We start from the raw sequence: 13397 nt of genomic DNA on the forward strand, positions 1-13397 counted from the left end.
TTGAACTCTGCACTGTCTGGACTGAGCAAACCTGCACAGCGGGTTTATGGCACCTATTTGAACACTACAATCTAAACCTATTAAAGGGACCTAAAGCTAGGCCTCAGTGGATCAACGTCTCTATACATCCCTTGGTACGCCCTAGCCTATCGGGTTTGAACGTTTACCTTGTGTGTTATTAATGGGCTAGTGAAACAGAGTCACGTGTGTTCTCGTCTGGTCCTTACCAGAAGGTTAGATTGAAAATCTCCACTTTTGCGCAACACAGTGGTTCTTCCTCTTTCCTCTTCCTATTGAAAGTCAATGCAAGTTTCACAGAGTTCCATTCTCATGTCATGTGTCAATATGCAGACTGGAGGAAAGGGGATTCCACCCAATCGTCACATTAGCCTGGTAGACTGAGGATGGATTACACAGTAACAGGCAAACACAGACATGGAGACCCCAGCAGACAGTGACAGATAGAGGCTACAAGAAGAGCACTTACCCCAAGACCGATATCAATCCACAGGGACTTTGGCATCAATAATAACAGATGTATATCTTGAGCCTGATAACCACGCTTATACCACTCACATTTGCATACAGTACAAGAAAACACAGGCATTTGGGGGGGGGGGGGGTACTGGCATCACACATAAAGTAGATAGGATGATTTTAGAATGATGGAGTCTTAGTCATTGACAAAAGGAAAAATGAGAGTGGCCGTGTCTAAATACCCGAATGCCGTGTCCGCAACAACACATCTATTTCCTATGCTTCACCGGCACATTGATGTTCTGTAAGTGTGACGATATACATTTCAGAAAAGTGCAAGTATTCCAGAGAAATATACTGCAATTGGCATAATACCTTTTACAGGCTTTGACATGTAATATGTTTGATGCTGAAAGCTATACTTTTCCATATTTTTCAGGAGTTAAGTTCCAGGTGCATGGTAACAATTGATAAGTTGAAAGATAAGGGAAACCCGCACACTGCTCTCGCTAGTATCACTGTTGTTTATTATGAAAAGAGAAACCTGCACACTGCTCTCACTAGTATCACTGTTGTTTATGATGAAAAAATAAACCTGCACACTGCTCTCGCTAGTAGCACTTTTTTTATTGAAGCTTGTCAGCCTCTTGGCCTTCATCAGAGCTTTTTGCTCTACTAAACTAAATAAACCATCTTTTGTATAATAATTTATTACATTTCAATAGCGCTTTCATAATCTCAAAGTGCATCAAAAGTAAAAAACAAAGAAGCAATAGATCATGAGTAGCCTAGCTTTAGTTCGCTAGGTCAACCAAGTCTGAGTGCATGTATCCTCCAAAGGTGGAGGGACAGTTCATGGCTTGATCAGAGGAAGGTGGTCAGGGACATGGTTGATGAAGATGGAGTCTGATGACGATCTTGTTGTGGGCTGCTCTGGGAGTCGGGTAGCTACTGGACTTCCTTCACAATGTATAGCACCCACTTGAGTGATGCCTCAGCAGCTCTGGGTTCCAGAAATCTCACCACCTGAGTAGTAGCCAGTCATCCTCATTACGAGCCATCTGCCTCAGTACTGCATTCCTCTACTGCATCTGTCATTACTTTCAAGCTTCAGGTGACTCTTCCATTAATACATGCATAGGCCTACGATACACCTAAATTTACTCCAAATACATTGTTCCAAATGCTAACTTTTTAGCTAATGTAAACCCAAAACAACAACACGGAAAGGTCACTGGGTGGGTCTACAGAGGATAATTTCCGGTTCATATGAAGATGTAACTGACGGTGCTTTCAAGACAGCGGGGAACATGGGGGGAAAGAAACTGCTACGATTGGGAAAATAATTTTTGAACGGTCATCCCACTCGGAATTACAAGTCAGAAAGGCATCAACTTTGAGCTTTGACTTCTCTGCTCTGAAGATCACCGACGTTCTGATTTTTCCCAGTCTGACCTTGTTTTGTTTCCGTATTCCCAGTTGTCTTGAATGGACCAAAAGTAGTACATTTCGGCCGTGGCATACTGCATACTTTTTACTAAACAGTGTGTGCTAAATAGTATGTAGTACGATTAGTACACAGAACGCAGTTTAAGTAAGTAGTAGGCAAGCCAGATTTTGGACACGGACGCTGACTGACTGAGTAAGGGAAGGAGAGGAAAAAGAGAGGGGGTGTAGGGGGAATTTTTGGAAGGTGATGACAGTGTACTTCCATAGCTCTGTTGCTAGCCTGTCCATTTCCACAGAGTGGCACTCAGCGATGAGCAGTAGGCCTGGCACAACAGCCTGTGAATTCTGCAGGGTTGCCAGCCTTGCCACGCTGCACTGTGCCAGGCACGACGGGTCCTTTGTTAATGATCTGGAGAAATACTGTGCATTACAGTGCCATTCCTGTCTCTCTCTCTCTGTAAGACTGTCTGCCATGCCCCATTGTGAGTTCTCTGTCCTCTCCCCTCCCTCTTCACATCTATTGCCTTTGACAATTTCCTCTGTCTTTTTAATATACAGTAACTCCCATCCATCTCTCATTCCTAAATCCCTGTGTGCTTAATTACAGTAATACTGTACATACTGTAATCCAAAGTCCATACACAATTAGATCCATAATGACTTCCCAACCACTCTACTCTCCAGTCTGCAACACAGCCAAAAACCCCGTTGTCTAGCCACTCCTTTGTGATTCCCACCGGACACTCCAGTTCAGATTTAGACATTGACACACCTCACCAAAAACTTGGTGTTGGCTCATCACATCAGAATCCTATAGGGTCTCACAAACACACACATCAAAGTGCACTACAGGGAGGCATTCTTTGTCTCCTCGTGGAGATCATGAGTGCAGAGAAAGGTTTTGTTTCACCTCAGTGAACTCCCCAGTGCAGCTGATCACGCTGCAGGTATGTTCAGCTGTCGCCCTTGCTGCTGTGCAGACAGATGGGCTACTGGTGATCCCAAAGAGAGCCAAGCTGCCGTCTCTTCTTAATATAGACACCAGAACTTTTGAATGCACACCTTTAATCAACACCCCTTCTTTGTGACTATTGTGTGTCAGTCGGACCGGCGGTCCACATAAGGGATAGTGTTCGTTCGTTGCAGAATGACAAACTCTTGATTCCTAGGAGCGCTGAGAATGAGTGCTGCTAGAAGTGAAAAGGCCACAAAAAGGAACTGCCGACGACCTCAGTGTGGATGTGGGGCTGTGGTTTTGTGATTAGCAGCCAACAGGGTCTCCCTGTGTTGTTTACCTAAAGGCTTGATTTATGTGGAGTGGAATTCGGAAAGCGACGACCTGCTGTCTGAGGTAACAGAGCAGGGAGAGTGATGGGGGCGGAGTGGTTGTAAATATACAGAGGTGAGGATGTGGGCTTTCTTCTCACTGAAACCCAAAACTTTTGCTGAGAGCGGGCACAGTGGGTGTAGTGGATGATGCTGGTCATTTGAGTTTTAATGACCGTACGTCTGACTCCATAGTGCCCTGAGTGAATCATCATCTAAAATGATGGTGTGACAATGGCGTGTGGTGAGGGAGAGTGAGGGAGTGAGAGCACAAGAGAGAGAGAGCGAGAGACAGAGACCGAGAGAGGATTAAAAGTCTGCTCATTATGAACTATTTCAGGGACCAAGGAATCCAGGTCCCAAGAGCTCCAAGGGCCACTCAGCCAGCCAGCCAGTCAGTCCAGTCAGTCTGTCATCTCTCATCCTGCTTTTTAAAGACTTGGGTCTGCAGTCTAAACCAACACCACATCCAGCAGCCTCCTCCTCTTCAGCTGTTCAGAGTAATTTATAACAACAATACTTTTTTTCACAGTCATTTATCTAGTCTTCTGCAACAGAGCAGCTATTTATGGAAGACGGTTGTGTGTGGACTGGCATGCAACTGCCTCCCCTTTCCCTGTGTGTTTGTCTCCAACGGGACGATGAATGTTTATTATGCTGGATGAACTTTCTGGAGGCATCTCTCCTGTACTAATAAAACCCACTTTATAGTAGTGCTGTGTGTTATGTGTACAAGAGGAAGCTAAGCTGTCCAACAGTGTCATGGTGCCTCACCCCAAAGCGACGTTGTAGATGTTAAACTTCTAGCTCACCCAGCCTCTCCTACACTACATTGAGATGTTGACATTTATTTATTGAGAGCCCTATCAAAGCAACACGGGCAAACAAACTGGTACTGAAACCCGAATGAGGCCAGTAAAGTGTTTTTGTGCTCACAGCTGACTTTTTAAAGATGACAAAAAGTGGATTGGACCGGTTGCTGCATACCTGGTCTAGTCCCAAAATGTATTGCCAACATATTTATTGAATCATTCCCATGAATGCAAAGCCCTCCCACTCTAGCCTATAAACCCCATGGTCCTGCAGGGGAGAGAATACACCGGCAGAGTGGTCTGGATGTATGTGTGGAGAGAAGAGGGGGTGTGCCATTCCTGATGTGCGAGTACTGCTGCAGATAAAGTTACGGTCCACCAGAAGATGAACGGTTTAGAAGAAAACTTGTTATTCACTCCGTTGTGGTGGTGTTCTATTGATGAATATACTGTTCTGTTCCTGTACATGGGAATGTCTTACTATTGAGCAAAATCCCCAAATAGCTGAACTAATGGAGAGGGAGGAAGTACTAGAATAGCAGAATTACAAACAAGACAGACACAGAGTGATTAAGTCGATGCAGACTAGCAGCGATATGCTATTCAGGGCTCTGCCATAGAAAGGAGGAGGGAGATGAATATGGAGTTGAATATGGGGGATGGGTTTGAGGAATCTTGTTTGGCTTCTGCTGCACAATAACATGTCATCCACCCTGCCATCGATTCATCAGTCATCAGCAAGACCGAGGATAGAATGTATCCATCACCCGGAAGGCATCTTCATTCCAACACGATCCCAAGAGTCCATCCAGATTGCATCACCGCTCAGGGGTCTTCTTCGCTGGTGTCCAGCTCAGCCCAGCGCAAAGCACCAGGGATCATTAACATTCCTCCACCAGTGCTCATCACGTCTCCCTCCAGGGGGCTCCTTATCACCATGAGACCACTGTACATCATGCTAACAGCAGCAACAACAACAGTTTTTTTAAATAAACCTCCCGAATCTCCATCTCCACAGGTGAGGTAGAAACATCCAAGCAGAAATACAATACTGGTGTCGCCAATACTGCTGTCGCTCAATTACCGTGAGCAAATTCCTGGGAACTCTCAAAGTATAGTTTAGAGAACTTATTTTGTCTAATGCTAAATGACTACTCAATGCCAACAAATGAACAAAACAAACACCAAAATAATAATATTTTGGTTAGCCTAATATTTACACAACAAGAAAAAGGAATTAAGGGTTAATGGAACTTTTCCTCATATTATATGCCAGTAGAGAAAATCAACTAATTATTACAACATGAAAGTAAAATAACATATGCATTATCAGCTGTTGTTCATACATTAAACAAGCAGGATCCTAGATGCAGTCTGAAATTCTAACAAATCGTTGCTTCAGGACAGGTTGTACAGTACAGTTTGCTGAAACCCTTTCTGTACACTCAGTGAGGAGAACAGGGGCGCTCCTACCTTTTTTTGTGGGCTCTGGCATCTTGAGCCGGGTCCCAAGAAAAGCGTCAACGAATGAAAAGCTGCAGGCCGGTAGGTGCCTTCAGATCAGCGTAATTGTATGGGAGGCCAGGTGGAGCGTGGGAGCCCTCAGTCCAGAGGGAGAGAGATAAAGATGGGCGACCACCTGGGAAATTCTCTGGGACCCACAGACCAGAGTGATTGGAAGAGATGAGGAGGGCACAGTGTGGGACAGTATGGGAATCTCAATGGGGGAGAGGCGGCACTGTGACATCTAGGAGATGGGCTTCATGTCTTTATATAGCAGGGCAGCAGTCCCCTCCTCTCTCTAGCTGACAGTACAGCTCCATCCTGCCCCCAGCATCACTGTCTTCACTGGCCTCTATGCCAGCTCTATAGGCTGCTCTCCCAGGGATTCGGTGTGGTGCTGGTTGGGGAGACTCTGGCAGAGGTGTGGTTCTTATTCTAAAGGCTCTGATTCCTCATCCAAACAGTGGTGGATCCAAATGATTGGTTTCTGATGACTTCCTGAAGGTTGTCAGATGAAAGGATGCTGAGGTTAGCACTATGACGTACATAACTGGCCAGCCGCCAGTTTACTTTGAATTTCACACTGGCCCCTCAGGGCTGTGTGGCATCGAATGTCTTTCTGTACAGGTCTGATACGGGTATATACGCTACTATCCTAAAACTCTAAAATAGCATATCAAAACCAGAACAGATAACACACTGTTTGTGAAATAGATACACTTTTAGGAGTAATACATGTATGCACATTCAAAAAACAGAATTGGGACAGAACATTTCAACTGTGGCTTAATTCATTATTGTAATATATAGAAGGCAGACAGAGGCTCTTGGACCATCCATTGCCTATACAGTATCAAAATAAACAGCACTTTGGGAGTACAACATTTTGTGGATTTATTTAGTGTTCTGTGAACTGGATGCCACCATTGCCCAGGCTATCAACCCTGAATGAGATGGACATTGTGTGGGTGGGGCAAAACATCGCAGGGTTGCAAAATTTCTGGAACTTTCAATAAATTCCCTGGTTTTCCCGGAATCCCGGTTGGAGGATTCCCAGAGTCAGGCGGTAATAAGCAGGACATTTGGAATCCTCCAACCAGGATTTCTGGAAAAACTGGGAATTTATTGAACGTTCTAGGAATTTTGCAACCCAAAATAAGGCAATGAGGGAGGAGACTGGTCCGTTATGAAGAGTGGTAAATAGGGAATAAAAGCCAATGAGACATTTCAGGCGTGAGATTAATCTGATAGTTCCTGATGATTCAGTCACATTCGTTAGGCCTATACCAAGAGCTATTTGAGTGACTTTGTGGGTTCGCTGCACATAAAAAGATTGAGAAGACTAGCTTATATAGACGTTATGCCAAGTGTCAGAGATCTGTGTAATCCTCGAGGGATGCTGTCCAAGTAAGTAGGCCTGCCTGCAGGGCCAATAAATACTGGAGAGCTGCCCTGGCGGTGGTTATATGGCCTATACTTAGAAAGCTGTCATGAACCTTGACATTTGACATGTCGGACATGGAAAGGGGGTTTGATAAGAGAATTTTGAGATTGGTGCGGTTGCTAGGAGGCTAATTAACCTTTTAGCACATCGGGTGAGTGATAAATCAGGCAGTGGTCTCTAGTGAGGCTGTGACGATTCGGCCAACAAGGCTTAAAGCTGTTGGGACTTAAAAGGAGAGGTCATCTTGGTGCTTTTATAAAACACACAATGAGGGCTTCTTATTGTGAGCAGTCCCAGGCTCCTGCTGAGACTTAACATAACATAACCACTCAACACCAGGATCCCATTTCCCCAACACTTCAGTTGTTCCTGAAAACTGTTCCACTGCATCTTGTGCTATCATTCACTGTATCAACAACATACCCAGATGTGGCCAATATCAGCGCAGTGCTGCCCCTGTCCATTGAACACAAAAGACCACAGAAGACTGTTTATTGTATCTGAAACAACATCTCTGTCTGCAGCCTTTCAGGCTATCCTATTGAAATGGGACAGTAAAACCCTTCATAAAGAAACCCTGCAACTAATTTGTTGAATCTCTACATATGATACTGCACACCTACTATGCACATTGTCTCCTAATGACGTGGAAGACTTTAATGATTCACACCAGACAGATTTCATGAAGAAAAAAACATGTCCTTACTTAGGCCTAGTGTTAGGTGACTGCCTTCACAGATAGTTTTGAAGTATGTGGCCTTTCTTGGTAACAGACACACACATGCTCTGTACCCCATTTATAACTCAGAGTGGGCTCCAGTTGTAAATGCAAGGCTTAGGGCAGTATCATGTGGGTCTGCTACAAAGAGAACACAAAACCATTTGGAATTGCCTGGTCTGGGCAGGAGTTGGCATCCCAGGGGAGATTTAGCCATGAGGTCACCCTTGAGAGCTGATAGGGACAACCAGGGGGAAACAGTGCCCCTCCGAGGAGCTACACTGACCCCTGCTGGTCACACAAGAACATAACAGCTCTTACCTTTCTACCCATTAAACACATGATGAAACTAACACCAACACATACACATGACATGCTTCCTGGCATGTACACATGCAGTATGTAGACATACTCTAGTCAATGATTACATGAAATTGTTAACCTCACACAAAAGGAGAGATCACACAGACCAGGCAAAGTATCACACCCAGCCAAGAGACTGCTATTACAGTGACGCTCATTACTGCATAATTCTGTTCCCATAGGAGAATGGCCCATTTTAAACGTTGAGGGTAGCATGGAAAGTAGACTGTAAATAGACTCACTCCTACCTCCTTATGGTGATGGAACTCCCCATGCTCTGATCAAATGTCTCTCTGACTTCAGGGTCCAGTTTTTTAAAGGTTATCTCTCCGGATTTTGGCTATCGGATAGGATCAAATGCAAAGAAATGTAATGAAAAGAACAGGGGTCCCCATTCAAGTCAATGATTCATCCATTCTATTTGTATACATTTAATCCTAGCCGGTAGGCGAAATTCAGATGGATAACTTTGGAAATACTGGGCCCAAGAGGCATTCCTGAGAGCAGAGGCATATGAACCTCTCTGGACTGGTTGACGAAAATTTCCAGAACCCTCCAGCTCTCCAGTTCATGTGCCAAAAAATATGGAGCTTGAATGACAAAAAAAGAAGAAGCTTTACTATGCCTACTGTAGTAACATAATAGGTCTATTGCCTAAATTATATCCTAATATTTATGTATAGCCTTGAAATATTTTCCTGCAATATGGGCCCCTCGAACCAACAGTATTTGGCACTGTTTATGGCTATTGTATAGGTAGTATAGTAAAATGACACCTAGGAACAGCCAACCGTTGTAGGCCTAATAGAACACATCTGTAGCAATTCGGCTAACAGCCAACCTAAATATTTTTATTCAGTCAGTTGGCTCGATAACTTTATACGCTTCCTGTAGGGGCATATTAATTACGCTGATTCTCTTTCAAAACGTTTCTTAAACGGAAGCAAACGGAACGAAACCGGGAGGGACATACCTGAATTTGTTCAATAGAAACTCGTTTTGCAACTGGCGGAATGAATACACTGACTCTTCACGAACAACTAAAACGGAAAATTCCCTTGAACAAAATATTGGCCTATCAAAGAAAATGCAGTAGCCCGAACTCACCTAGGCACTCTGTGGCGTTGTCTCAACTGTTTTTTTATGTATAAGAAATAGGCCTACATACTTTTTAAAAGAAACGTTTATAAGGTGGAAACATGGCATCTCTCGATCGTGTCAACCGTTCTTATGACACCTCAGTGGTGTCAACAGCTGGGCAGGTAAAATGAACAATTATGCACGCGCTCCACAGCGGCCTCAGATTTTTCCTGCGGTGTATTTAGTTCCCATCATGCAAATATCGAGATATAATTACATTTAGTTGAAAAACTGAATGGATAATGTAATTACATTAATTGAAAATGCATCAATACCAGACCAGTCCCCCGACATGGTCACGTGATCTGGGTATTTGTTACAATTACATTATTTTTCATTATTGTTATTAGACTTTATTAACATTTAACAAGAAAGAAACATAAGTAAACATTATGAAACATAAATATGATAAAATATATATTATAAACTGGGGTGGTTCGAGCCCTTAATGCTGATTGGCTCAAAGCTGTGGTATATTTATGCAATAATGCCTGGGGGGTGTTGTACTCTATATGGCCAATAAACCACGGCTAAGGGCTGTTCTTAGGCGACTCAAGGTGGAGTGCTAGGACACTGCCCTTAGCCATGGTATATTGGCCATATATCACAAATCCCCGAGGTGCCTTATTGCTATTATAAACTGGCTACCAACGTAATTGGAGCATTAAAAATACATGTTTTGTCATACCCATGGTATATGGTCTGAAATACCAAGCCTTTTAGCCAGTCAGCATTCAGGGCTCGAACTACCCACTTTATAACAACAAACCTTATACCAAGGGTATGACAAAATATTTATTTTTACTCTTCTAATTACATTGGTAACCAGTTTATAATAGCAATAAGGCACCTCGGGGGATTTGTGGTATATAGCCAATATACCACGGCTAAGGGCTGTTCTTAGGCAAGATCCAACCCTGGATACAGCCCTTAGCCGTGGTATATTAGCCATATACTACACCCCCTTTGACAATATTGCCCAAATGTACACTGATTATATAAAAGAATAATTGATTTAGGCTATAGATTTTTAACAGTAGCTATGCCTGCTGTTTGAGATTTTACAGGTACAGTCAGAAGTTTACATACACATCGTTTTTCAACCTCTCCACAAATTTCTTGTTAACAAACTATAGTTTTGACAAGTCGGTTAGTACATCTACTTTGTGCATGACACAAGTAATTTTTCCAACAATTGTTTACAGACAGATTATTTCACTTATAATTTACTGTATCACAATTCCAGTGTGTCAGAAGATTACATACACTAAGTTGACTGTGCCTTTAAACAGCTTTGAAAATTCCAGAAAATGATGTCATGGCTTTATAAGCTTCTGATAGACTATTGGACACTATTTGAGTCAATTGGAGGTGTACCTGTGGATGCATTTCAAGGCCTACCTTCAATATCAGTGCCTCTTTGCTTGACATCATAAGAAAATCAAAAGAAATCAGCCAAGACCTCAGAAAAAAATTGTAGACCTCCACAAGTCTTGTTCATCCTTGGGAACAATTTCCAAATGCCTGAAGGTACCACGTTCATCTGTACAAACAATAGTACGCAAGTATAAACACCATGGGACCACGCAGCCGTCATACCACTCAGGAAGGAGACGCATTCTGTCTCCTAGAGATGAACGTACTTTGGTGTACGAAAAGTGCAAATCAATCCCAAAACAACAGCAAAGGACCTTGTGAAGATGCTGGAGGAAACAGGTACAAAAGTATGTGTATCCACAGTAAAAACGAGTCCTATATCAACAAACCTGAAAGGCCTCTCAGCAAGCCAGACTACGGTTTGCAACTGCTCATGGGGACAAAGATCATACTTTGTGGAGAAATGTCCTCTAGTCTGATGAAACAAAAATATAACTGTTTGGCCATAATAACCATCGTTATGTTTGGAGGAAAAAGGGAAAGCTTGCAAGCCAAAGAACACCACCCCAAACATGAAGCACGGGGATGGCAGCATCATGTTGTGCGGGTGCTTTGCTGCAGGAGGGACTGGTGCACTTCACAAAATAGATGGCATCATGAGGGAGGGAAATTATGTGGATATATTGAAGCAACATCAGTGTTAAAGCTTGGTTGGAAATGGGTCTTCCAAATGGACAATGACCCCAAGCATACTTCCAAAATTGTAGCAAAATGGCTTAAGGACAACAAAGTCAAGGTATTGGAATGGCCATTACAAAGCCCTAACCTCAATCCTATAGAAAATCTGTGGGCAGAACTGAAAAAGCATGTGCGAGCAAGGAGGCCTACAAACCTTAGTCAGTTACACCAGCTCTGTCAGGAGGAATGGGCCAAAATTCACCCAATTTATTGTGTGAAGCTTGTGGAAGGCTACCCAAAACGTTTGACCCAAGTTAAACAATTTAAAGGCAATGCTACCAAATACTAATTGAGTGGATGTAAACTTCTGACCCACTGTGAATGTGATGAAAGAAATAAAAGCTGAAAGAAATAATTATCTCTACTATTATTCTGACATTTCACATTCTTAAAATAAAGTGGTGATCCTATCTGACCTAAGACAGGGAATTATTACTAGGATTGAATGTTGGGAATTGTGAAAAACTGAGTTTAAATGTATTTGGCTAAGGTGTATGTAAACTTCCGACTTCAACTGTATATGACTGGCATGTAGTGTAGGCTTTTGCTATAGGATACTACACAAAACATTAAGGACACATGCTCTATCTATGACAGACTGACCAGTTGAATCCAGGTGAAAGCTATGATCCCTTATTGGTGTAACCTGTTAAATCAACTTAAAAAGTATTCTTTAACCTGTCTCCTCCCCTTCATATATACTGATTGAAGTGGATTTAACAAGTGACACCAATAAGGGATCATAGCTTTCACCTGAATTCAACTGGTCAGCCGGTCATGGATAGAGCAGGTGTCCTTAATGTTTTGTACAGTCAGTTTAGTATCCTATAGCAGAAGCCTACACTACATGCCAGTCATATACCTCTGTCTGTGTAAAATATCACACAGCAGGCCTAGCTACTGACACAAATCTACAGACTAAATCAAGTCAGTCTTCAAATTATTGATGATTGATTTGATGATGATCGAATTGATGATTGATATTTACAATAGATTACAGTTTTTCATGTGAAAATGTGTCCATTACAGTTTTCCCTGATGGCACTTCCTCAAGGCACTCAATGTCGCTCTGCTGAACTGATAGGTCAGTTTCATCTTCACCTTGAAGATCTCTCCAGACCGGGCGTAGTTCCTCAGGGCCCTGGACATCTTCTGGTAGGTCATGGGCCTCCTGTTGCCTTTCCTCTGCCCCCAGAGTGCTGCTACCTGTTCCTTGTTCCGGGAAGAGAAGCGGAACACTCCGTCTGCTGCCGCTGGCACCCAGGAAACACAGTGGGCCATGCCAAGGTTCTCCAGCATCTCAAACAAGAAGTGAAACAGACGCACCTTTCTACCTGTAACCACAGTAACAATGATGGAGCGGTTAACAATATCCCGTCATAATTGATGATAAAAATCCCTTTGTGAGATGACCAGCTGTGATGGTGTTCAGTGGTAAAGTTGTAAACATTTAGCTCATTTGATATGTATGTAAAACATACAGAGATAAGCGGAGTATGGGACCATTGTCCTTTACAGTTAAAGGCAGGTCTCTTTAGGCATTGGTCCCTCAGGGCAGAATGAGTTCCAGTGGCAGTATCTACTAACCACAAAAAGGGAACTTGCCTCTTTCACAAGGTCCAATGTGGTGTGTAGGTGCTGGTCTTGCTGGCATAGCATGTGGCAAAGTGTGGTCTGTCCCTTTCTCAGACGTTGTAGTGGTGTTTTGGTCCAGTAGTGTTGTTGTGTAGCCACCGTGTGATTGCATAGCCTGAAAAACATTTTTTTTTTTTTTAACCAACTGAGTTGAATGACTGAGACAAGCAGAACATCACCCAATAAACTATAGCCCTATACTGTGTATCTTTCACAGATCAAAGTGCTGTCTATGACATGCTGACCTAAGCATCATGGGGAGGCTTATATCTGTCGTTCTGCCCCTGAACAAGGTAGTTAACCCACTGTACCTAGGCCGTCATTGAAAGTAATAATTTGTCCCTAACTGACTTGCCTAGTTAAATAAAGGTCAAATAAATCAATAAAATATATATATATATAATTGAATGCATAC

General features: G+C 43.0%; 1 protein-coding gene across 18 annotated transcripts in view; it reads right to left on the reverse strand.

The window, feature by feature from the left end:
• The window catches only part of LOC109896286 (myosin binding protein C1), a 36688-nt gene extending 30842 nt beyond the window's left edge, over positions 1-5846 (reverse strand). For 6 of the 18 annotated variants that reach the window (XM_031831671.1, XM_031831670.1, XM_031831668.1 and 3 more), the window contains exon 1: positions 5538-5828. In XM_031831671.1, the coding sequence (XP_031687531.1) occupies positions 5538-5559 (22 nt within the window). In that variant the 5' untranslated portion in view covers positions 5560-5828. Of the gene's footprint in view, positions 1-5537 lie in introns of all 18 variants that reach the window. The other 12 variants (XM_031831665.1, XM_031831664.1, XM_031831663.1 and 9 more) reach the window with 6 other exon arrangements.
• Between the last annotated feature and the right edge of the window lie 7551 nt (positions 5847-13397).

This window comes from Oncorhynchus kisutch, linkage group LG9 (genome assembly GCF_002021735.2).
Source record: "Oncorhynchus kisutch isolate 150728-3 linkage group LG9, Okis_V2, whole genome shotgun sequence".
In the NCBI taxonomy this organism is placed as follows: Eukaryota; Metazoa; Chordata; class Actinopteri; order Salmoniformes; family Salmonidae; genus Oncorhynchus; species Oncorhynchus kisutch.